This window comes from Myotis yumanensis, unplaced genomic scaffold, assembly GCF_028538775.1.
Source record: "Myotis yumanensis isolate MYYU_CA2020_CCGP unplaced genomic scaffold, mMyoYum1.0.hap1 SCAF_16, whole genome shotgun sequence".
NCBI classification, from domain to species: Eukaryota; Metazoa; Chordata; class Mammalia; order Chiroptera; family Vespertilionidae; genus Myotis; species Myotis yumanensis.
In genome coordinates this window covers 34,736,979-34,763,258 of record NW_027223767.1, presented here as the reverse complement: position 1 = coordinate 34,763,258, position 26,280 = coordinate 34,736,979, and the positions used below count along the sequence as shown (strand labels likewise).

Here is a 26,280-nt window from a genome sequence, read left to right as displayed (position 1 = left end):
AGCTAGAGGACAGGCAGACAAAAAGAATCTGTCCAGTATAATTATAACCATAGTTACATTAACTTTTGGATTCAGCCCAGCCAGTGTGGCTCAGTGGTTGAGCATGAACCCATTTCCGGGCAGGGCTTGCAGGTTTGATACCCGGTAGGTATTCTCATTATTGATGATTTTCTCTCTTCCTCTCCCTTTATCTGAAATCAGTAAAAATGTATTTTTAAAACATTTTTAGATTCTTTATTTTTCATGTGACAATGAATATAAGCATTTTTCTGTATTGTTGTAGCTTTTCCACATGCTTTTTTAATGATTACATAATGCTTCATTGTGGGTCATAATTTATTTCAGCCATTTAGATATTATTGGAAATTCAGACCTTTCTAGGTTGGTTTTTTGTTTTTTGGGTTTTTTTTGTATTTATAAAATGGGATATAATGAATATCATTGTGCACAGAGCTTTTTCCATATCTGGAATTATTTCTTAAGGATATAGACATGGAATTACAGGACCAAAAATATGAGCACGTTTATACTTTCCAGAAAGACTACACTAACCATTTTTATCACCACCAACAAGCGAATTTCACTACCTTTGGCTAGTTTCTTTAAAAAATTTTTTTTTTAATTCATTGAGCATAAAATGTGCATTTTAATTTAAATTGTATTTTGAGTATAAGTGAAGAGTAATTTGGGTTATGTTTTTTATGCATTTTTGATAACGTGTCTTTTGAAATCTTGGTGCTTTATTACTACATAAACTCATTATAGAATGGGAGCTATTTTCCTTATTTTTCTTTAAACATTTCCCCCTAATTCTTTGCCCTTTAAAATTTTATAAGTGTGTATGGGTGTGTGTGGGTGTGTTGGCATTCTCCTTTATCAGTCTTGCAAGATGGCCAAGTTTTAGAAAGTGAAATATAACTAAGAGAAGGAAGTCAGTTAAAAAGCTGAGCGTACTTTCTACCTCAGGGATTATTTCAAAATCCCTGTCCTTGTCATGTTAGGTCATAAGCCAGTCCCTCTGCAGGAAGGATTGTCACTTAGAATAGGTGACCTGGGCCCTAGTCCTGACTCAGCTGTTGTCCAGACAGGGGCCCTTGATGGGAACCTAGGCCTCCATCCTCAGTTTCCTCATCTCTAAGCTGGTGGGTTTTAGAAACTTTCAGGGGCAGAGGTCTCTGGTGGTACATGCCCCAGGTGAAGAATCATGTTGACCAGGAAGGTTCTTCTCCATCTCTTTGCAGATTTTTGGAAGTCCCAGCACAGTGACGCTTCCTGAAACCTTGCTGTTTGTGTCAACCCTGGATGGAAGTTTGCACGCTGTCAGCAAGAGGACAGGCTCAATCAAATGGACTTTAAAAGAAGGTAATTTGGATTTGGTCTTTGGGTGACATGTTCATGTGCTCTGCTGCTTCCAGAAAACATATTCCAGAAAAAGAGAAAAACAGCTATATGTTATTTAATAAAATAAAAAGGAATAATGGAGTCAAGGAGAGGATAGGGCTCAAAGGTATGTTTACAGCTTAGATTGTGCTTATCTGCTAAGTACATCAGTTGAAGAGGCACTGTGGGCTGTGTGTTTTTTGTTTTCTTTGCTTCTGTCCAGATTTCATGTTTAAAGAGCTCTAGGCTTTTCTATTAATAGTTCTGGCTTGGTCTTTACAAAACACATGCTGCATTAAATTTTTTTGTTAAGTTCTAATAATTAAAATCTTGTCATCATAATTACAAGAAGGTATCTTCTCTAACCGCAAATGACTCATTTGCTTTTATAGAGGCTGGGATAATTGAGGGCTGTAAGATTTGACATTCATCCAAGTTGGCCACTTGATTGGTTCTCTACATGGAGGGAAGTAAAAGACGGGACCTGTTTCTCCTTTCGTAATCTCCCACAGTTTATGGTCTTGTCTTCCTGGTGATAGTGGAGTCCTACAGCTGTGAAACTGTATTCGCTTTCCCACGCAATCTTCCCAGGTAAAGCCATGCAAATCCCGGGATTTGGGGCTTTCCGTGTCATCTCTGTTATTCTGTCCAGTAATGATCCTCACTTGGCCCGAGATGAGGGCCTGACCAGCGTGTTCTCTTCCGTCACTAATCCGTGACTCATTATTGTCGTGAGCACAGCAACAGCAAGTGTTTTTCCTTCCTTAATAAAATGTCCCCAAATAGTATTTTAGATGGGAAAACAGGGGCCTGTGTCAGAGGCCACACGTCATCTTGTCAGTGCCGCAGCAAACCTAGTTACCATCCATAGAGGATGGCAGCTGAGGCACTACAGACTGCCCTGCCGCACCTGGCGGGGTCCTGCTTGGATCAGCAGGGGCTTTAAGCAACGGAAAGGACCAGCTCTTGGGAGTCGGTGGCCACAAGAAGATGATAGAGCTGGGTTTTGGCATTGCATTACAAGATGTTATCTGTACCGTCTCTCATTCCTGTGCAAGTCTTTTACTGCTTAAAAAAAAAAAATCAGAGTTGTTGAAATTTCACAATTTCAGATTTTGTCCAAAGATGGACATCAACAAGGTGCAGAAGGATTGCGATAAGCGTTTTTACTCTGTGTTAAGGCTGGTCCTTAGTGGCAGTATTCCTAGGCAGGACATTTTTGCCCCAAGGACACTTCATTCTTCTGCTTTGCTTTTTCCTGTATTGTTTTAAATTGATCTTCTCCAAGTCTTACTTTCTAGAAGTAGCCTCCGCTGTATCGAGCACAACGGTGGCCTGCCTTGTTTGTTACTTAGCCAAACATAAGAATCAGTCTGTTCTCTCCTGTAGTTTAGAGCTTAAAGACTTAGCCCTTTTTTACTTAATTTAACATGTGTTTACAGAACCTGGTCTGTGAAAGATACTCTGTGGGCCCAAAGAAGAAAAAGACAGCACTGGCCCTCAGGGAGCCCACAGTCTGGCAGGGAGAACTTCCGCAAAGAGCGTCTTGTGACCGCTTCACAGAGGTCCTAGGAGCTGCCGGAGGGAGGGGGCCAGGAAAGGCTTCACGAAGCTGGGATGTTGGAGCTGAACCTTGGTGGGTAGATTGGATTCAGTCTGGAGACGCGAGGCCTGGGGAGAAGGAAAGGAGGTAGCACGTCTAGGCAGAGCAGGGAGGAGGTAAAAGGCACTTAAAGGAAGAATTAGAGAAATCTGATTAAGGTCTAATAATCTCAATATTTAATATTCTCTAAGTCTCATTGTTTTTCTGCAAATAAACTGGCTTGTTTTAGTGAAATTTAGCCCTATCTACCAGTAGCCTCAATATATATTTCTTTACAAAAATTACAGGTGGTAATATGGAGACCCTGAGCTTTCAGTTCAATTTTATTTATTTATTTTTTAAAATATTTTTATTGATTTCGGAGAGGAAGGGAACAGGAGAGATAGAAACATCAATGATGAGAGAATCATTGATCCGCTGCCTCCTGCACAACCCCACTCGGGATTGAGCCCACAACCCAGGCATGTGCCCTTGACCAGAATCGAACCCAGGACCCTTCAGTCTGAAGCTCTATCCATTGAGCCATACTGACTAGGGCCAATTTTATCTTGCAGTTATAACCAGAGATTTCAACATTGATATTTGCAAACAATTAGCACATAAATAGATTATAAGTGTTGAGATACTGTTCCAGGCCCTGAGGATACAAGTGAAGGAAACAGACAAAATCCTTTTCTTCATAGAGCTTTTATTCTATGGGGAAACAGATAAGGAAATAAATGACACTTAAGAGCTCTGGAGAAAAATAAAACAGGGAAGTGGAGTAGGGGATGCCAGGCTGCTGGGGTCGGGGTGGAAGGGGCTGCAAGTTTAAACAGGGACAGCCCCACTGAGTAAGAGCTCAAGGAAGGAAGGACCAAAGATCCTCGAGCTCAAGGAACCCAACCATGCCAACACCTGGTCTTCGACTTCTAGTCTGAAGAACTGTGAGAAATAAATACCAGGCTACAGGATTTTGTTACCGCAGCCCCAGCTGACTAAAACACCCAGCCTCCATGTACGGGATCAGCAGGTGCTGTGTTGAGACTGAACTGATGGGGCCAGGAGGAAGCAGGAGACGAGGTGGAGGCTACTGCCCCAGTCCAGGCAAGGAAGGCCGTGGGCTTGGGCCTGCACAGTAGTGGGCAGTCAAAGTCAAATGGAAAAACCTTGCCGATGCAGACAGACACCTTTAACTCATCCAACTGGGGTTCTGCAGAATATATACCTGTTACTCCATTTCATGGTTTCCTAACTGTTTACTTGTTTCAGGGGCCAACAAGCTGGGAGTGTTGTTTTTTTTCTTTCCACAGAGTGGTTTTGGCAGGTGCTTTTGTTCCTCGCCCAAACACGTGTTGCTGTTCCCAGAAGTGGAGATTTCTTACACCACCGTGGCAGACTGCACCTAGTGCAGAAAAAGACTTTTACTTGTTTTTCGACACTGAGTTGAGTTCTGACACTGTACATTAGCTGTGATCTGTCTAAGCTGTGATTTTTGTAATAGTAGTACCTGCTGTCTGTCTGTCTCTGAAATATCACCAGTGCAGATGGTTGAGGATGTTTTATTTCTGCACTTTCTGCCCAAATGCAAACAGAGAATATTGTCCTCATGCTTTCTGTTGGATTAGTTTTACGAAGCTCGCTTCGGCCTGCTGGGGTCCAAAGGACTTTCTCTGGTATTGCCAGCTCTGGTTTACGGCTTCTTGCACTCAATTTGAAATGCTAGTTAACCGATTTTTGACACTCAGATCTTCATCAAATTGCACTTAACTCTTTAGCAACCCTACTCCCATGCCCTCCATGGCACGGAGGACTGGATCTAATTTAGAACCACCCTTTACTAATTATAAAAATACTAGAGGCCCGGTGCACAAAAATTTGTGCACTGCGGGGGGGGGGGGGGGTCCCTTAACCCGGCCTGTGCCCTCTCACAGTCTGGGACCCCTCGGGAGATAACGACCTGCTGGCTCAGGCCTGCTCCCGGGTGGCAGAGGGCAGGCCCAATCCCTAAGTGCAGCCCCTGGTCAGGCTCAGAGCAGGGCCGATTGGGGAGTTGGGGCGCCACCCCCGTCATGCACAGAGCAGGGCGGATCGGGAGGTTGCAGTGCCACCCTCAGTCACTTTCAGGGTAGACTGATTGGGGGGTTGGGGCACTGCCCCCTGTTACACTCAAGGCAGGGTCGATGGGGAGGTTGCGGCGCCACCCCCTGTCACGCACAGAGCAGGGCCAATCGGGGTTGGGGCGCTGCCCCCTGTCACTCACAGAGCAGGGCCAATCAGGGGGTTGGGGCGCTGCCCCCTGTCACTCACAGAGCAGGGCCAATCAGGGGGTTGGGGCACTGCCCCCTGTCACTCACAGAGCAGGGCCAATCAGGGGGTTGGGGAGCTCCCCCCTGTCATGCACAGAGCAGGGCCGATCAGGGCGTTGAGGAGCTCCCCCGTCACTCACAGAGTAGGGCCAATAGGGGAATTAAGGCACCGCCCCCTGTCATGCTGATCCGGTGCCAGGAGGCCTCGCGGCTCTGCTGATCCCGGTGCTGGGAGGCATATTACCCTTTTACTATATAGAATAGAGGCCTGGTGCACGGGTGGGGGCCGGCTGGTTTGCCCTGAAGGGTGTCCTGGATCAGGGTGGGGTTCCCCACTGGGGTGCCTGGCCAGCCTGGGTGAGGGGATGATGGCTGTTTGCAGCTGGTCACACACCCTTCAGGGTGGGGGTCCCCACTGGGGTGCCTGGCCAGTCTGGGTGAGGGGCTGAGGGCTGCTTTCAGGCTGGCAATTGTTGACTGAAGCTCCCAACCCCTCCTTTTTTTTCTCTTTTTTTAATTTTATTCTGGGCCAGCTTTAACTCTGGCTCTAGCTTTGAGGCTTCTGCTGGTTTGTTTGCGTTCTATAATCGAAACAATGTATAACTCCAGCTCTGAGATCCCGGGGTTTTGTTACAAAGTTTCAAACTGCCAGCTCAGAGGCCGGCAGCGCAGGCGGGGAAGTTGGAGTCTGCAGTCACTGCAGCAAGCAAGCCTCATGTTCGCTTCCAGCTGCCTGGCTGTCGGCCGCCATCTTGGCTGACAGTTAATTTGCATATACTCACTGATTAGCCAATGAAAAGGGTAGCGGTCGTACGCCAATTACCATGTTTCTCTTTTATTAGTGTAGATGCTAACTGTGCAGCATGGCTGCTTTCCCAACCAGATGGGCCCGGACTCCTGAGATGTCCCTTGAATGGTTAATATTGGGGATTCTTATGAGGGAGGGATCAGAACTAAATTGGTTATTTGAAATTTGAAGAAAACCTTCCCACATGAGTTTCCCTTTCTTACCGTGTGCCTCTTGCTATGGTTTCTCCCAGTGCTGACAGCACGGCCCACCCAGTCTGGGAAATAGAGTGATGCTCTGCTACTCGGTCACGGAGTCCTGTCACGCAGGCTGGAGAAGTGTCTCCCAAATCTGACTCCCCCTCCCCATCCCCTTGCTGGTGCCTAAGCCAGGCTCTCTATTCATTTCCCAGATGAATGCGGCAGCTTCCTGACGGTGGTCCCTGCACCTGTCTTATCTTCCCATTCACCCATCACACTGCTGTCAGACGTGCCCCCTGAAAAGACTAATTGACCACACCACACCTCTGCTGAAGTACTGCTAGCAGTGCTGCTCCAGGTGTGGTCTGCCCTCCTGCGTTACCTGTGCACGAGGAAAGAAGTGCAAAGGGGGATAAGCATCACCCATGGTGTGATCCTTCACTGATTAGTTTGGGGAGCACTGGCCCACAGAGTCAAGGCCGAGCTCCTCAGTATGCATGCAAGGCCCTTCCGAATCCGCTCTTGCCCACCTCTGCAGCCTCAACTCCCCTTTTCCCCCCAGAGGTGCGCCTTGTTGCAGCCACAACTCCTCTCCAGGCCTCGGAGACATTGGGCCTTGGCTCCTGCTCCTTCCCCTCCAGCAGCCTGCACTGCTGGGCAGGCTCCTTTCATCCCAGGCTACTTGCTTGTTTCCTCAAGCAGGGTGAGCCCTTTCCTCAAGTGGGTGTTGGAGGCACTTCCTGCTGGTGGTGCGAATTTTTGTTTACATTTGTCTTCCTGCCGAATTTCTAACTCCTTGAAGGTGGGGTCTCTAGACAGCCAGGGATGCTCAGGAAATGTCGGAGGACCTGAGGCCCACTAGAGTTCCAGAACCCTTCTGACTAGACGTCCTTCAGGAGCCCTGAAAAGCAGATGAGACTTGACTTTGCCTCCTCAGGGTACTCGCCTGCCACTCGTGCCGTCGTCACATTAGTTTCCAGTTCCAGTTTTTGATCTGAGTTTCACACAGCTTTTGCGGCTTCTGCAGGAGGCTTTCTGTCCTCCTTTAGGCTGTGTGCCTCTGGAAGTGCCCGACTTCTGCCTGCAGAGGTGTGATGGAAACGTGAGAAGGGAAGTTGTGGGAAGGGTTGACATTTTGTTAATAGCCCTAATCTCTTTTCTCCTAAGAACCTTTCTAGGCTTCAGATACGCATCACCACCTTTCTACTTTATCGGCTAAGCACAAGAAAAGTGTTTCTTTGTTCACCATTGTCTTGGAGGACTGAAAATTAAGTTTCACAAGAAGGGACATGAGAGAGCCTGTTTCTGCTTTTGAGCATCTTGGAAATGTGTTTCCTGTATTTTACTCTTTGTCATGGAAGATTCTAAACATAAACAGACATAGAGATGATTATATAATGAACGCTCGTGTAGCTGTCACTCAACTTCAGCCGTCACCAGCTGGTGTCCTGTCTCATCTGTACCCGCTCACAGCCTCCCTCACGCTCGGGATTGGCTTCGGAGCAGCACATCTCCCATTGTAGAGACACCTCTTAGCCCGCAGCCACCACACCTAGCATAGATTTCAACTCCAGTGGGTAGTCTTTGCTGCATTACTTGGTATGTATCAGAGCACAGTTGTAAATGCTGAAGTGCATGAATAAAACTCCTTTTTTTATTTGCTGTGACTTAGTTAGTTATCCTTTTGTTCATCTTGGGATGCCGTGCAAGGTTTGCTGGCACTCCCATCACTCAAGAATGAATTCTGTGAATTAGGACATGCTGAGAGGCATTTGGTCGTAAGTCATAGTATTGAATTGCCTTATCCTCCCCTTTAATTTCCTTCACAAGTGATTGTACCATTCAGTGTGTGTTTTTAGGTCTGACTGACTCCTGCCAAGGTGAAGGTGAATAAGAGCCTAGTAGAAGTCAGCTGCCTTTGCTATGGGCAGGTTTTTAGGTTACTTTGGTATCTCCCCACGATCACCTTCATCACACATGACATTGCATGACTTGCAGAGGTTACCTGTAAGAAAACCTGTTACATCCTTTCTCAGTTCCGATGAGATTTGGATTTTGAGGCGCTTTTGATTGGATGTCTATTTTAAAATGTTCTCATGCGAGCTGAATTTTGAGAAATGTTTTAAGACTTTCTTCGCCACAGTTTGGATCTAACAACTGAAGACGAGTGAAGAGTGTAGATTCCGGAAGTACTTTCCTCTGGAGGGAGCAATGAGCTGCCACTGGGGAGAAGTGTCCCTAATCGCCTCACCTGAGCACGAGAAACATATTTGGGAGACTTGAGTTTTGAGTTAAGGGAGGGTGAATGACCTTGTTTCTACCAATAACTTTTATAAGGAAACAGTGTTAGAACCTTAAGCATTTTTCTTGAGGAAATGGCATTTGTCTACTGCCATCAGACTAGCCGATCTAGTTTGATCTAGTTTCACCGTTGGCTAGGATTAAAATCGTGTGCCCTCTAACTCATTCCTTTCTTTCACTTCACTTTTCTGATCAGGACTAAGTTTTGTTGGCCTTTTCCCCCTCCTTTTTGGTTCCTGACCATCCCTCCTTTACCCCCACCCGGGCCCACCCTGGCCATCTTACTGTGGTTATTAAGTCGCCTTCCTCATTACCCTTTCTGATTCCTTCTTTTTCTCATTTGCTTAGTGCCCTGTCTGACTTTTTTCAGAGGACTGTATCACATCTCTCTTTTTCTCAGACACCTACAATCAGTTCCTAGCCCGTGCCCGCCACGCCACATCACGGAGTTCTCTCGGCTTTCTCCACGGTCTCACTGTCTGCTGTCCGACCTGATTCGCATTCAGAAGGAACACTTCACAATTGCCAAGCCTGTGTCCTCATTCCCACAAAGCGCTGGTAGTTCTTCACTCTTGTAGTCTTGTCCTCCCCACCCGCCAGGGCAGCCTACTTTATGGCACCGTTCTCCCTGAGTGCACCAGCCCTCCCCGAGTTCTCTCACCTGGGTGATCTGTGATACCTATGGCGTATACCACGTGTTTCCGCCATTTATTTTATACTTGGTTTCGTGTGTACAAGCTTTCCAAGCTCTTTTTCCTGCATGGCATGAACCAGGGAACCAAGCTGATGGTAGATGTCTGATGTGTCTATGAGGTGTGTGTGCCAAATCTCAGCAGTAATCACTAATAGCTGGGAAGGGAGGGAAAGATGAGGCTCTTGAATATTTGGCCTGGGGGAGGTTTATAGGGAGCACAAAGCAGATAGGAACTTCATTTGTGGTCTTCGGTGCTTCATAAGGGCTCAGAACATCTCAAATCCCCGCTAGAAGTGCACTTAGAAGGGGCTGGTTTGGAGACTTTCTAACTGGTCCTGACGTCTTAGTTGTACCTGGAGAAGTCTTGCAGTCAGAGCAGCTGGTTTTAAGCACCGGGTGTGTAGGGGTCAGTAGGTGGTTGTGCTTTAGAGAGAAGAGTGAAGTGGACCGGTGCTCATCTAGATTCTGCCAGAGAAGAGGGTGTTCCGGAAATATCAGCTCATCTGGGGAAGAGGAGGCAATGATCTTGGAAGGTTCCTTAAGCTCCAGTCAAATGGGCAGCCTGTTCTTGTGGCTTCTATAATCAAAGGATATTCCTTCCTACCTGGGAGAAAGTCCGCCTGGAGCTACCTCCAGAGAGAGGCCGTCAGTCCCTATTGCTCCGGTTTGAAACAATTATTTAAATTTTGGTTGACTTCATCAGAGACATTTTTCTGTTTTGCCGACTTACCACCCCCATGCTTCCCCATCATTGATGTTTCTCTCTCTCTCTCTCTCTCTCTCTCTCTCCCTCCCTCCCTCCCTCCCTCCCTCCCTCCCTCTCTCCCTCCCTCCCTCTCCCTCCCTCCCTTGCCCTTCCTCTCTGAAATCAATAAAAACATATTTAAAAAAACACACACGAGAAATACCCAAATGTCCACCAACAGGTAAAGCAAATTGTGAGTACTCCTTCCACCATAAAAAAAAGAACAAAGTATGAGGCACGCAACAATAAGAATGAATTGCAAAAATGTGATGCAGACACAAAAAAGACCCTACTACATGAATTCCATTTGTGAACTTTTAGAACAAACACACGAATCTCTCAGTGGTTAGATGGGGTGGGAGTCAGGGTTATTGCATCTAAAGGGATGTGAGAAATGTTTGGGGGGATGGAAATGATCTATATCTTGATTGTGAGGGTGGTTACATGCATGTGTATGTTTTTCAAGACTCATCGAACTGTACATGTAAAGTGGATGCATTAGGAGAGAAAGGAGAGCACATGCAAAAGAGAGAATAAGCCCAGTTTGTGTGTCTGTAGTCAGGGGAGGCGGTAGCCAGCCAGGAGGACTGGACGATCCTTGGCGATAGGATACTGCTTGAAGGCCTAGATAGATGAGTGTGAAATGTCTGTGAATGTGAAGGTGAAACCTTTGTCCTTCTATGGAGATGCGAAGGGAAGGGTGGTAGAGTTGGACACACTTGAAGGGTGAAGGGTAAGGAGTTTCAGAGAGCCACAGGAGGCCCAGGTGTGTGGAGAGAAGGGGGGCTTGAGTCCAGGAGTAAAGGTTTGAGGCACCAGCTGTGAGGAACAGGCAGCAGAGGCCAACCCGGAAGTAGATAGACTTATCTCCTTTGACTTGGGGCCCCACTGGCCACAGATGTATAATGGTATCTCCAAGAGTGTGGTGTTTTCTTCAGCAGTGCTCAGAGCCTGGTGTGTGTGTGTGGCGGGGGGTGGGGGGGGGGGGGTGGCGGGGGAGGGGGCTGCTTGGTAGCTTCTGGGTTGAAGGCTGAGAGAACATAGCTGCTGCATCATTAAAAGTGATCAACGGTTGCTGAAACCAGTTTGGCTCAGTGGATAGAGCGTCGGCCTGCGGACTGAAAGGTCCCAGGTTCGATTCTGGTCAAGGGCATGTACCTGGGTTGCGGGCACATCCCCGGTGGGGGATGTGCAGGAGGCAGCTGATTGATGTTTCTCTCTCATCGATGTTTCTAACTCTCTATCCCTCTCCCTTCCTCTCTGTAAAAAAAAAAAAAAAATCAATAAAATATATATATATATAAAAAAAAGTGATCAACGGTGGATTCCCAGGCTGCGCAGGAATAGGAATTGGAAGGAAACTAATAAATATATTGAGCCCCTCCTGTGTGCAGGCACTGTGGTAGATTTTTGGGATATAGCAGATAATAAAAGATGAATCCTAGCCCTCACAAAGTTTATAGTAGTTAGACATTAAATAAAATATACAACTATACTTCAGAGGTGGTGTCATGGAGAAGAACTAAACAGGGAAGAGGGCGGGGCATCCTGGGGGGTAGGAGGTAGTCATGGAAGACCTCTCTGAGATGGTGACATTTGATCAAAGACCTAGGCAGAGGAAGCAGCAAATGCAAAGGCCCTGAGGGAAGGGCACGCTTGGCGGTATTCGAGGAATACAGGGAGGCCAGCACTTCTTTTGGAAATAAAAATATTTAAATATTTACCCTTCCGAACTTGGACAAAGGGAAGATGTGAACATCTACTTTGAGTCATTTCTGTCTCAAGTTAAAAAGGAGGATTAGACTAGCACAAACAGGAGCAATGAGTGTGCCATAATCTCACCCAGGTTTCTCTAAGTATAAAGGTTGTGCCTTTTCCGGCCTGACGCGTCAGGGGGATCAAGTCGAGTCCAGTGGCTGCCCCCAGGGCAGCACCGAGCAGGTTCGTTTTTCTGTTTCTTCCTGTGTTAATCCAAGAGACAAATCACCACTTTCAGGTTTTTAGCCATTGTTTTTCCTCTTCTGATATTTTTACCTTTATCTGATACCCTTACCTTCCCCTGGAATAATACCCATTTTTACACTTGTGAGCTAACGCCCCCCCCCCCCCCCCCCCCGCTTTTTTTTCCTTCTGAAAGTAAAACAGCTTTTATCCTTATCAGTCTCCATATAGATAGAGTGGCTTATTTGGTAGCAGTATTTGTTTATGCTCGTATAGTTAGGCCAGGTTTCTTTTCTCATGGCTCTTTTTAAAAAAACAAGAATCTTGCCTGATACCAGTTCTCATTATTAAATAAAAACAACCACCTTTTCGTGTTGGGCTTTCGTTGCATGTTTTCACATGGTGCTTTTTGCTTTTATTTTGCTGGCTTTCCCACTATTTTTATCTCTAACCTTTTACATTATGGAAAATTTCAAGCATATGTAGAGAGAAGGGCAACATGACTGCCCTATGTTGTCATTTTCATCTTTAAACAGTTATTGACAAGCTGCCATTTTTTAATCTGTCCCCCATACAATTTTTTTCTGTAGTGTTTTAAAACAGATCTCAAATTCAAATTTTTTTTAAGAAAAAGAAAGCAGCCGTGTGCTTGCTTCTGTGAGAGCTTGTTAATAGTTGTGCCGATCTGTGGCCCTAAGCTCTGCAGGTGTTTATTCCGGGGACCAATTTTTCTGTGTGGATGGGAAAGCTAAGGTAGCCAGAAGGTTCCCCCACTGGAGTGCGTGCATCTCCTCCTAAGCCTAGAAAAACAGCATGGTTCTCAAACAATGGCATCGTTGTCCCACCGATCCTTTCCTGGCTCCTGCCAGTGACAGCCTGTGTCACTACTGGTGCCTTTGTGGTGCAGGACTTGGGACCTGAGGCCTCAGTGTCAGGTGGCCAGTGGATACGCTCTGGGAAGCCAGGGAAATCTTCCCCTGAAGACGAGTCCCTGAGAGTGAGCAGATGCTGGACAACAAAGATAGGCTCATGAATCGGAATCACAAACCCCTTGGCCTCCAAGTCTTGTTTCTGGTGACTTGTTAGAATTCGGCATTGTCTTCCTGTGAAATGAACGAACGAGATGCCCTCTGGCCCCGCCGGTGTGGCTCAGTGTTTGCCTTTGGCTGCAGCATTCTGGCTTTTCCCGGCTGGCCTGGCTGCAGGGCTGTTGCAGTAACCGGGCTGTCGACTGCACCGCGAGTGGTTCAGTGCAAGAGTGCTGTGGGTCCTGATTTCCTGCCTCTTGCATCAGTCTGTTTGTGAGCCTGTACCGAGAGGTGATTAGTAGGAACAGCAGACATGTGCTTACTGACTGGAAGTTTCTCCAGTTTCCTATAATGTGTTTGGTTTAATGAATTGTTTGCTGCCCACAGACCACATGTGGTATGTGTGCCTCTGTTGTTGTGAACACCGTATGCCTTTATGTGGGAGCTGGGCTCGAAAGGCAAAGTCAACATTTGATAAGGCTTGACAGAGCTTTCTTTGACCATCCCAACCGACTGGGAGAAACAGACAGCTGCCTGTCACCATAGGCAGAGCCGGGGGAGCCTGGAACTCTGTGTCCACAATCACATCACAGTATTAGCCGTCCTCGCCCCCAGCTTTGAAGTTGTGGATGGCATGGCTGTACCTCCCGTGGGGTTTTTGATGCTAGAGATACCTCATCACTGTGCCATCTCATGCCTGTGGATTTTAGCTCTGTCGCAACACCACTGCGTCAGCGTCCTCTCACCCCACCACCATCCCATCCCGCCCAGGAATCCGGAGCGTCCTCTGGATTTGTGCCAGGAGAATCTAGGGAAGAAGAAATTCTGCCGTTTTGACTACAGATATAACACTGACTTGGAGAGAAAACTTTTTTCCCAATTCAAAAAGTAATGCCTACTTTTATACAAATTTGAGGAAATAGAGAAAAGGTGGGGAACTCACTTTATATTTTCAACAGAGATAACTCACAATTAGCATTCTTTGCTTCTGTATCTAGTTTTATCAATGTGCATGGGAGATGTTCTGAGCTGCGTTAATACTCTATATACAGTGTCATCTGCTCTCCTAAACAGAAGAGTGTAACGATTTGTACTCGTTTTAAATTTTTATAAGCACTTTATGGAGCCCTAATTTTCTTAGAGGTGGGCATTTCATAAATTAACCATGTTCTTGAATAGTTGAGTAATTTGTAATGCTACTGTGAGCATCTTTGTACAGAAAGCATTTTCTATATTCTGTGTTATTTTTATCCTACACTTTATAGAAGTGGGATTAACACATTAAGCGCCCAGTCAGTCACCGGTGACTGACACTATACTTTCCGTCCGGAAGACAAAACAGGCTGGGCGCTTACTGTGTTATTGGGTCAAAGAGAATCACGAGAATGAACACTTGAAGGCTCTAAGATTGCCATACTGCTGCTCCAAAAGGGGGTACCCATTTCCCATCCAGTCAGATTCTCATCAACAGCAAAACTGATTCTTAAGCCACAGTTTTGCTTTTCTCAATGGGAATATCTGGTACTGCTCCAGGCATTTGGCAAGGTGATGGTTTTGGTTTTAAAAGTCCTTGATGTGTCAGACAGTGACACTGACCCACTGTCCACTGAGGGCTGTGACGGTTCTCCCTTCGCTGTCCCTCCCCCAAGTTATCTGCACGTTTCTTGAGAGCAGTTACATTCTGCCGTCAGTTCTCTCTCCAATCTCAGTGGCGATCATAAGAGTTTACATTTTGTCTCTGTGTGTGCGTTTTCTAAAGTGCCTTTTTGCACGTTATCTCATGTAAATAAACCTAAGGTGTCGGTACAGCTTGTGAATTGGCCCTGGGAACTCTCCAGGAGTCTTGACATCTCAGAGCCTGTCTGATGGTGCCTTTGTTCTTTCACACAGATCCAGTTCTGCAGGTTCCAACGCACGTTGAAGAGTAAGTTTTCCGATTTGCTTCAGTACTTTCCTGTAATGCATTTTCTGCATTATTCAATATTTATGAAGCCAATTGCTGGGAGTACATATGCACAAGTTTAAGGTATAAGAAAATGATAGGGACCTAGAAAGTCTTACAGGTGCCATGACAGAAGCCTGTGTTGGGGAGAGGGTAGTCAGTTCCTTTGGGAGTGAGTGGCGTTATGGGGGAGGAGGGCAATGTTGTTTAAAAAGGCTTATTTGAGATGGAACTTAAGTTGAGGTTTGAACTTAAGCTTCCAAAGTCCTCAGGAAGGCCTCAGGGTTTAGATCTCTCCCTCTCACTGTGTTAACCACGGAGGGGAAGCATGAGGGTGACCTGCTGCTAGAGGTGTGTGTTAGAATAAAGGCGGGATGGCACCTGTAAGAGCCTCAGGTGACCCTCCGGGGTTTCTGTGTGAGCAGGATAGTCCTTCAGCAGGTTCACTTGACCAAAGACCACCTCGCAGCTGCTTCATGGGAAGCTGCCGGCCGAGAGACCTTTATCCAGGTCCTTGGCAGGTTCTTTCTGATGTCAAGCTTTCAAAGTCTGCTTTTATTGCCTCTGGTTTAAAAATAAATGTTTGTTGGACACTAAAGGCAGGTTTGTTCTACCTGTTTACGTACCATGCCGCACTATTAAGTACTAGTTGTTGAAGTTACTGACTTGAAAGCTGAAAAGCAGGCTCGCTGGGTCCTTTTCACTTACTTTACCTTCGTCCAGAGGCTTTGACCCAATGATGATGTACTCTCCCGTGATGATTTATAATTTTCCCTTTGCAGGTGGCTTTTTTTCCTACTCAAGTACAGCACACACCACCATAGTGATATTTTGTTTGTGGCTAAAGTGGACAAGCAGCGGGTAGAATTAGCTTTCATACACACACACACACCACTTTCCCCCTCCCCCAGTCATGGCTTTCACGGCTTTGGTAGTTTGTTTTGTGCCCTGAGCTGTAATCTGTCATTGATACTATTGCTTCATTTCTAGGCCTGCCTTCCTCCCGGATCCCAATGATGGCAGTCTGTATACACTTGGGGGCAAGCACAGTGAAGGCCTAACGGTGAGTGTATTTAGCTTCTTTGTACTCTAGAGGTTCTGGACCAGCGATCTTCCACTTTTGCTCACCTGAGAGCTTAAAGACATTTGGAGGATTCTGATTCAGGTGGTCTGGAGCGGGGCCTGGGCATCGATATGTTTTTACAGCTTTTAAATGACAGCCAGAGTTCAGAAACGTTAATCTAGACAAGCAGGTTCTGATGGTCCAGCCAACACCCTGGAAAGGTATAATACTCCCTTCAGTAATAGGGTTCACTCTAGCTAGTGATTCTCAAATTGGTGTGGAGAGCAGGGTAGTTTGAAACACTGCCCATCCCCCTACAGACGTCCGCATGGGGGGGTGGGTACATGGTATCCCCATCTCCATTTGAGAATCTAGATGGTGTGATCCACCTTAGCTACACATTGTAAAAACCTAGAGAACCCTAAAGAAATGCTGAATCTAGATCCCAGTTTCAAGTGTCCATTTAATCAGTGTAGGCATCAGGATAAGAGAACTTAGAAACAGGCCCACACATATGAGCACCTGATTTATGACAAAGACAACACTACAGTGCAGCGGGGAAGGTTCATCTTTTCAATAAATGCTTTGGGTCAATTGGGATATCCACGTGGAAAAAAAAAAACTCAACTCCCACCTCACACCAGACACACAAAGCTCTGTTCCAGATAGATTGCATGTGTAAATGGGAAATGGGAAATAAACTTTAAGACAAAAAGTAGCAGAACATCTTCATGGCCTTAGAGTAGGTGAAGGTTTCATAAATAGGATACAAACAAAACAAAACAAAAACATCTCACACTAACAAAAGGGAAAATCAATATATTATCGAAATAAATTCAGAATTTTCTTCTTTAAGAGACACTATTAAGAGAGGCAGGCCACAATATAGTCACAATACCCATATCCAACCAAGTCCTTGTATTCAAAATATATACGGTGGGGAAAAAGTTGGTTTACAGTTGTTTGTATGGAAAACAATACAGTAATTAAAGAAGAAACTGTTTTGTATACTCACAACTGTAAACCTACTTTTGCCCCACTGTGTATAAAGAACTATGTAAATAAAAATCACAGCCTGTATGGCTCAGTGGTTGAGAGTCAGCTTGTGAACCAGGAGGTCACAGTTTGATTCCTGGTCAGGGCACATGCCCAGGTTGTGGGTTGGATCCCCAGGGTTGGGGCGTGCAAGAGGCAGCCAATCAATGATTCGCTCTCATCATTGATGTTTCTATCTCTTTCTCCCTCCTTTTCTCTCTGAAATCAATAAGAATGTATATATATTTTTTAAAAAATCAGTGTCATACTACCACCCATTCATTAGAATGGCTAAAACAAGAAAAAAATGGAAAAAAATGGGAAGGGGGGAATCAAAGCAACTGAACTCCTGTATGCTGCTGGTGGAAGTACAGGTCAGAACAACCAGTTTGAAAAACTGTAGCAGTATCTGTGACCAGTGATCCCCTCCTGGGTTATATGTCAACAGAAACGCATGTATGTGTTCTCCAAAAGACAGGTACCCGAATATACTGTGGCACTAGGTATAAAACCAAGAAGTGAAAACTACCCAAATAGCACCAACAGTCGACGGGATAAATAAATTATGGCATTGTATAGTTTCATAGTCTACACCAATGAGAATAGTCTGTGACATAGACGAATCTCGCCAACATAAGGGGGGACAGAAGATGGCAAACAAGAAAGTCTCCACGGTGAATGATGCATTTCTCTGAAGCTCAAAGACGGGGAAAACGAGTCTGTGGTGTTCTGAAGTTAGGATAGTGATTACCTGGGGAATCATGGTTGGAAAGGGGCCAGAAGGGGCTCTCGGAGTGCTGTGAAGGTTCTGTGCCCCTCCTGCGTGCTGGTTACATGGGCATGTTCACATTGCAAATGTAACTGAGCTGTACGCATCCCCGAGCTTTCTGAGCTTTCTGATTGTAAGTTCTGCTTCAATGGAAAGTTTAAAAAGCCTCTAATGTGCAGCCAAGATTGAGAACCACTGGTCTAGACTGTAGGTGGCTTGTGAGCCTTAATTTGGGAAGTTTAAAATTATTTGATGACTTCTGAAACAGGTGGGAGAAGGGCAGGCCTTGTGTAGATAGAGGTCTGTGTGTTTCACCTTCAACATTTCTCTCCACGTCACTAGAGCCTCCATTACTGAAGCGCTTTGCTGGCCAGAAACTGGGTCCAGTAACTTGTATACGTTGTCTCACCTGAACCTCTAAGCAACCCTCTGGGATGTCAGTGTTGTCCCCATATTAGAGAAGTGGAAACTATGCCTGGAGGCAAGGGGGCGTGAAGGAACACGCCAAGTCCAAAGCTTCACGTTGGACTTGAGATTGAAGAGCTCTCTAACTTCCAGAGGATGCTCTGACCTCCGCCCTGCATGATGCCTTCCTGTGTTGTGGGTTAGCAGCTCAGGCCCTGATCGGGAGGCTCGGCAGAGAACACAGGACTCAGAAGCCTTGCAGTGACTTTCTGATTCTCAGAAACATCTGGCAGAAGCCCAGTCATTACAGCTGCTCTGTGGCATTTTTCCTTTTCTAAGGCTTAGCTTAAACCTTGGGATGATGGGAAAGTCCAAATGATTACTTATTTAAAGTTCTGTTTATTGAAGCCAGAGAGAAATCTTTCGTGGAGAAAAAGGTGGCAGCGTAGTAGAGGCAGTTATCTATAGAACAGTTTCAGAAACACAGCGTGTTCCAAAAATAAAGCACACTGAAACAAGCCTTCACCAAAAGGACTCGTCAGATGTCAGCTGGAGGCTCAGAAGAATCGGTTTTATGATGAAATGCAGCTGAAACAATGTGGATTCCTCTGAGTTTCTTTTCCTGGCACTTACCGGGACTTCCTTTAACACCAAAAGGTCCGATTTGTCTTCTGTTTTTCAGTAGAGAATTATTTACTGAAGAAAACATCAACACTTCTCTTCCACTTCAGGCTCCTATGTTGCCCACATAATGATGACTTCTTTTTCTCGGAGCTCCCGCTGGGCACGGAAGATGGCTGCTCCTCAGAATGAATCTCATGGCTCTCTCTCACTCTGAGAAGCATTGACGTTCTCCTCAGTCTTAGCTGGCTCTGGGCCAATTTTCCAAGACGAGCAAATTCTTCCTGCCCCCTTAGAATTTCAAAGATTGTGTAACTCTCCATAATTGTGTAAGTCTTTTCAGAAAAAGGTCTGTGTTGCCCCCAGGAGTGCTCCGGAAAAGAGACTTTGGGGGGCCCATGGAGTAAAGGAGTTAGTGTTTATAGTGCCAGGGACCTGGGAGCCGAGGGCTTGTCCAAAATGGATCTGGAAGCCCAGGGCACCCCTCTCCTGGGCCTCCAGTTAGGAAAACGCCCATCTGCCACCAACAGTGCTTCTCTCTTTTTAGCAGAATTGGGTAACAGAAGCAGAGTATACTGTGAAAATTGTAATAATTGTGTAAGACTTGGTTAACTTATTTTTCCCTTTGCCTTTTTTTTTTCTTTTAAGAAACTTCCCTTTACCATCCCGGAGCTGGTACAGGCATCGCCATGCCGAAGTTCAGACGGGATTCTCTACATGGGTAAGAGTTCCTGTGTTCCGCGCTGAAATTTTGAGCTCTTTGGAAATGAGCCCAGGAGCTGGCCGAGTGGCGTCTCTGAGAGAGGGGTGTGCGGTCCCCTCGCCAGCCCTTCTGGGAAAGGTCTTTCTTGCCTGGGTTGGGCTTGTTCGCGCCTGGATCAGCTGAACAATTAAGAAAGGGTTCCCCCCACTTGGGAACAGACTCGACACCATTAATATGGTTACTCATTTAACAAGCTTTTAGCTGCGGTGTTGACCTACCCCTGCGATTTAAAGATTGCAACATACCCAGAAGCATTGGACGAAATTTTAAGTGAATACAATGGTGTGAGCCAAGAAAGGGAAGCCAGGCTCCTGCCTATCCATTATAGGGCTGTCTGAGTATTTCCTGCATCAGAGTATTGGGTGAAAACTGCACTTAACACCCACAGGGGCCACATCTTCCAAAGCATCGGATCACCTGCTTTCCCTTTACCACGTCGCTGCCAGAATGTCAATAAAAATGCATTTGTCACACAAAGGAGAGCTGTATTTATCTTGAAATCGTAGTCGTAATAATATCCTGTATTTATACACCAGTTTCTGGAGGAACTGAAAGTGCTCAGTGCCTATTCATGCCTGGGGGTAGGGGAGCCTGTATGTGTATTTCTGAACCTCTAGTGCAGGCCAAATAGTAAGTTTTTGCTAGGGACTCGGGCTCTGGCTTCCTTCCACACCTTCAGAGTGAGGACCTCCCCCCACCCCCAGCCGAGGGAATTGGAGGAAGTGAACAGCCCAGGCTTTCTCTCCTCTGCGCCACGCCCCAGGCCCCTCTGAGCGCCTTCTGACCATCGGTATCGCTGGTTTCTGTTTGGCCTTCCAGCGATTCATCACTTAGGCTGCATTTAGGATATTGTGGTTCCATCACCTTTGTGTGGTGCCTCTTAAGTGAGTTCATTACACACATTTAAAAGTGTGGCAGTTGTCCAGTCCATCCATGTAAGTGGTGCTGGGTTATGGAGACTGCAGTGGTCCTCGAAGTAACCAGAGAGGCGCCGTGCCAGCTGGGAAGGGACCGTGGTCACAGCTGTTTGGTGATGTTTTCACTCTGTCTTCAGATCTTTTTCATATTAAGATTTGTTGCTGAGAACAGAAAGTTAGGACCCGTGGACATGTGTCACACATGTGGACTTGGTGTGTATGCCACATCTGTTAGAACTAAGCGCAGCCTTAGCAAATTCGAATACCCGGGGCTCTCCCTGGCATCTCAGCACTGCTTCTGAAAGTCCCTTGAAATAGGAAACTTGGCCAGTAAGTTAGGAAGGGGCCACACCTCACAAAACAGAGGTGCACACACATCATAGTGAATGTGTTGACCTTCAGATGGGAGGCCCATGCTACGGACTCACCACTCCCATGATGCTCTGGTGTGTGTACTGTAGATGCACATCTCTGAGTTTTCCTAAGTGTTGTTTGGCTATGCCGTCCACCTGATCAGACCTTTTAATCAGCTGAGGTGAGAGGTGTAGCCCGTGGCTGGGAATAACTTCCTGGCTAGAACAGGGGCTGAGATAACTTGGATCTCATTAGCACCAGGTTGTAACCAGCCCCACTGCCCAGTGACAGGTACCAGCTCATTAGAGTCAGAAACTCACTCTAGATCCTCTTCCACGTGAGCTCATCAGTAGGGAGGTTGCGATATAGGGATGATGGTTAGCAGCGCGCTAAACCCCTGGGTGCACTTGTGGATTTATATAGATCCTAGTGGGGAAAGGATTGCCCTTTCCAGGCCAGACTTGCAGTATTTAAGACCGCTAATCAAAGCAGGACAATACGAGTTACTAGGTTTGGAGAAATTTTTGCACATGATTAGGTTATTCAGTTCTTATGAGACCCTGTGGCCCAAGCGTTTTATTATCTCCACGTTACCATTACCACCTCTGAGCAGGGTAACAAGACAAGGGCCTGTCTCTCGGACAGAGATCATCGTGGGCTGCTGGTTCGGCAGTGGTGTTTGTCCATATAGGACGAGTGTAAACCAGTGTGTCCTTGTGACGTTTCAGGTAAAAAGCAGGACATTTGGTATGTCATTGACCTTCTGACCGGGGAGAAACAGCAGACTTTGTCATCGGCCTTTGCAGATAGCCTCTGCCCTTCGACCTCTCTTCTGTACCTTGGGCGCACAGGTAAGAAGGAGCCTTTTGTCGTGTGCAAACCTGCCTGTTTCTAGAGAGGACCTGAAGTAGCCTCCCCACGGGTCTCTGCCTCCGGGCTTCCTTATCGAGAAGGCGGCCGGAGCCGTCTCCTCCAGCACAGATTTTACCGCATGGTTCCCCTTTCTAGTCCCGCTGTGGCTCCTCAGTGCCCGAGGGTTACAGTCCAATCTGTACGCAGCCCACAAAGCCTGCAGCTGCTGCCTCTTTCCCCTTCTCCCTCAATACGTTTCCCTCATTTCAACATTTTCCAGTGAAGATGAACTGCCCACAGCTCCCAGAATAAGCCGTGCTATTTTAAAACACTTGGAATTGTGGGTCCCTCTCTAACAGGTATGCACGTTTTTGCCTGTCTGGCCAACATTCTGTCTCCTTTCACATTGCTGCTCAAAAGGCACCCTCTCTGTGAGGCCTCATCCTCACCTCAGCTCCTCGTCCCTGCCCAGGACAGCTCTTCCATCCTTGGGGCACGCACGCTATGTGGGCCCGTGGGCCGGTTACAGCCACCAACTCACTGCCCATCACTGGCCCTTTAACCCTTTTCAGTCCAACCTCGAGGCTGACGCGACAGACCAGGCGCTAGGAGCAGGCCCAACGTTGAGCAATAAGAACATTAAAAAGTTCAACATTCAATCCCGTCAATTAATTTGGACCAGACTGTTTGAATTCCAAAAATAACATTGGACCGCAAAGGGTTAAGGCATCAGCAGCACCCTCCTCACCTCTTTTTTCAGCCTTGTCTTTTTTTTTTTTTTTAATATATTTTATTGATTTTTTTACAGAGAGGAAGGGAGAGAGATAGAGAGTTAGAAACATCGATGAGAGAGAAACATCGATCAGCTGCCTCCTGCACATCTCCTACTGGGGATGTGCCCGCAACCCAGGTACATGCCCTTGACCAGAATCGAACCCGGGACCTTTCAGTCCGCTGGCCGACGCTCTATCCACCGAGCCAAACCGGTTTCGGCCTTGTCTTCTTTTTAATACTTGTCACTACATGTTTCTAAATCATATTTGCCTATTTTTCTGCCTCCTGCACTACACCATCAGCTTCCCAAGGACAGGACTTGACTTCGCTCACCTGCCGTATCTCCACACTGGGCACCTGTCCGACATGTAGCAGGTGCTCAGACATTGGAGCGAGCCAGTGGGTGGGTGCTGAGCCCTTTCACTGCAGGGATCTGCCTTATTCATCGTATGTGTGCGGCACCTGACATCTTCCAACACTCCATACACTTAGAAGGAAAAAATTGTACCCAAAACTTAGAAATCATTACAGCTCTGGCTGGGTGGCTCAGTTGGAGCGTCATCCGTACACCAAAAGGTTATGGGTTCGATCCCCAGTCAGGGCGCAAATGGGAGGCAACCAATCGATGTTTTTCTCTCACATTGATGTTGCGCGCGCTCTCACTCTCTCTCTTGCTCTCTCTCTCTCTCTTTTCCTCTCCCCACCCCCTTTCCCTCTCTTTGTCTCTGCCCCTCTCTCCCTTCTTCTCTCTATAAAATCAATGAACATATCCTCAGGTGAGGATTAAAATAAAAAGAAATTACAGTTGAGCGCTAAGTTTGTCTAAACATTCAGGCAGCCAAGGCTTTAAAAAAGAGATGGAACCTTCCTCCAGGTGCTGTGGAAACAGTGCTTTTCTAAGAGTGAGTGAGGCCAATCCGGGGCCCTGTACGTGAGCAGGAAGGTCTCTATTGTTTGTTTATTGCTGCTTAACAAACCACCCTAACTTAGTGGCTTCAAACACCAACACTTAAATTGCTCAGGATTCCGTGCATCAGAAATTCAGGGAGGGCTCAACAGGGATCAGTGGTCTCCACATGCTGTTGGCTGGGTTCACTCAGGTGCCTGGGGACTTGGCTCAGCTCCACACAGAGAGCCTGGACTTCCTTCCACGATGACTGGATCCTCTCCTTGAGTAAAAGTGGGCGTTACAGTGCCTCGGGCCTGGGCTCAGAAGTCCCGGAACCTCCCTTCCACCGCAGTCTGCTGGTCAAAGCAAGTCAGGAAGCCAGCCCAGAACCAGGGGCTGGGAAAATAGATTTAGCATGTGTCAAATTATAGTCCATTCTATAAGATTAAACCACACCCGCACATCTCTCTACTTTGTGCTATGGACCACACTCTCACGGTTCTTAGGACCCTCTGATCTAGCAGAAGGTCTGTGAAATGCTACCTTAATAGCAGGAGGTCTGTGAAATACTACCTTAAACCTCTCTCAGGTCTCAAAGAAGGGTCTTAATGCCTCACTTTATTTTTTTTATTGATTTTTAGAGAGAGAAACACCAATTTGTTGTTCCACATATTCATGCATTCATTGGTTGCTTCTTGTACTAGTATGTGCCCTGACCGGGGATTGAACCTGCAACCTATTGAGACAACATTTTAACCAACTGAGCTACTTGACAAGGGCTAACTGATTTGATCTGGACCTCGAGGCCATTTTTTGCTGGTAGCACCCTGGACTTCATCTTTGCCCTAAAGCCACTTTTTTGACATTGAGAATCTTTTTCAGCTGGAATGTCAGTCCTGAACCCTCTATATTTCCTCTCTGTTCAGTTCAAAAACCAAATTGTTTCTTCTTTAGTTTATCTGTCTTGCAATGTCTCACATGCAGTTGAGAGAAGCCATTCGGCACTTTCTGCATTCTGCGTGGAAATCTCTTTAGCCAGATCCACAAGTTCATTGAGCAATTGTGTCACCACCCCATAACCTGGGTTACCCCTTTCCGGCTTCCAGTAGCAGTTTTCTTCCTGCTTTTTCAGTTTCCACATCGACCTTTCGGCCTCCATTTGGCACCTGGTCCCAGTCAATGCCACATGTTTTGGGTTTGGGTTATAACACCTTCCCGCTTTATTAGGTACCAATTTCTAACATCATCTGTCTATTGCTATATAATAAACCACCCCAGAACTTCAGTGGCTTAGAACAACACTGTGATCTAAGTGTTGGTCATGATCCTGTGAGTCCTGCGTTCAAGGGCACCACGGGGGTGGCTCGTCTCTGCTCCACGTGCTGTTGACTGGGTTCACTCATGGGTCTGAGACTTCAGTTCTCCACATGGCCTTTTCTCTTTCCACATGGATGGCCTGGCCTTTTCTGCGGGCAGTTTCGGGAGGACTTGTCTGTTGTAATTTAGATAAGGTCAGCACCTCGGTGGGTGCCGTGGCCCCTCTGGTAACGGGCTGATGTTTGTCCTCAGAATACACCATCACCATGTACGACACCAAAACCCGAGAGCTCCGGTGGAACGCCACCTACTTCGACTACGCAGCCTCGCTGCCCGAGGACGACGTGGACTACAGTAAGTCCTCCGGGTGGCTGTGCCAGGCTGGGTGGTCCTTGTGATCCAGGAGAAAAGCTCGATCTTTTTTGAGACAGTTTTGGTCAGCAGGTTCTGAATTCCCAATGGAATTAGAGTAAATACTTTAACAGGCAACACTGAAGGCAGGTCCTGGTGAGAAGTGAGGAGGAAAAGTCAAGTAAAACAGTGCAAGGTAGCCTGAGAGGAGGGAAGGTGCACTCTGCCCTGTCCCTCTTGTCTCAGAAGGAACTTGCTAGAAGCCCAATGGGAAGCAGGAAAAAGCATCACCTGTGACAGTAACAACTCACTGCCTACATGTGGCTCACCCTCCAGTTATTTCTCTAGTAAACATTCCCCCAACTCAAATGAAAACTAAAAACCACTTCTGCCAACTTAATACCAGGGTCAGGAAGTCTGATAGAAACCAGTTCTGTGGTCAGATGTGTTCAGCTCTGACTTTGAACCTGATCATTAGGTTTGAAACGATTGCTATCAAATGCATCCCCGTTGGCTCCTTTCTGCTCAGTATTTGCTCTCACTAAGCGAATGGAACGCTGGCGAATGTCACTAAGTACGTCGCCTTCCGGAGGGTGATCCTGTCTTAGGCTTACAAACCAGGCAGCTCCTCGTGTGTTGCTGTGGTAGAGCCTGAGCGAGCTCATTGGAAAAGAGTGAAACTGTTCGGGGGAGATCAGAGAATACTCCAGAAACCTTGTTTCCTCTAGCTGAGTGGCCACAACCTGCCGGGACCTGAGGATGTGGTTGCAAAGCAGGGCGAGACTTGATGTGGCTTTGTTTGATCTGTGCAGAGGTGTCCCATTTTGTGTCCAATGGCGATGGGCTGGTGGTGACTGTGGACAGTGAGTCTGGCGACGTCCTGTGGATCCAGAACTATGCCTCCCCTGTGGTGGCCTTTTACGTCTGGCAGCGGGAGGGGCTGCGGAAGGTGATGCACATCAACGTCGCTGTGGAGACCCTGCGCTACCTGACCTTCATGTCCGGGGAGGTGGGGCGCATCACCAAGTGGAAGTACCCCTTCCCCAAGGAGACGGAGGCCAAGAGCAAGCTGACGTGAGTCGGGGGGCTCAGGCAGAAAGGGCCTCTGTGACCCTGACACTCTGGGCCGGCCGCAGCGTGCCACACCACACACGGGGCCAGGGCTCGGGCAGCTGACTCTGAATCCATGAGGAAAACAGAGCCAAGACTGGCTCATTCAGAAACCCCAGAATATAAGAACCCGGGGGCGTCCCCTGGCGCT

General features: G+C 46.9%; 1 protein-coding gene across 2 annotated transcripts in view; it reads left to right on the top strand.

Annotated features, from left to right (window-relative positions):
- The window catches only part of ERN1 (endoplasmic reticulum to nucleus signaling 1), a 70,161-nt gene that overhangs the window by 22,730 nt on the left and 21,151 nt on the right, over window positions 1-26,280 (top strand). The window contains exons 2-8 of one of the 2 annotated variants that reach the window (XM_070393151.1): window positions 1,242-1,362; window positions 14,858-14,891; window positions 15,900-15,972; window positions 19,451-19,523; window positions 21,565-21,687; window positions 24,921-25,022; window positions 25,832-26,093. In XM_070393151.1, the coding sequence (XP_070249252.1) occupies window positions 1,242-1,362; window positions 14,858-14,891; window positions 15,900-15,972; window positions 19,451-19,523; window positions 21,565-21,687; window positions 24,921-25,022; window positions 25,832-26,093 (788 nt within the window). Of the gene's footprint in view, window positions 1-1,241; window positions 1,363-14,857; window positions 14,892-15,899; window positions 15,973-18,976; window positions 19,132-19,450; window positions 19,524-21,564; window positions 21,688-24,920; window positions 25,023-25,831; window positions 26,094-26,280 lie in introns of those variants that run through there. The other variant, XM_070393152.1, reaches the window with a different exon arrangement.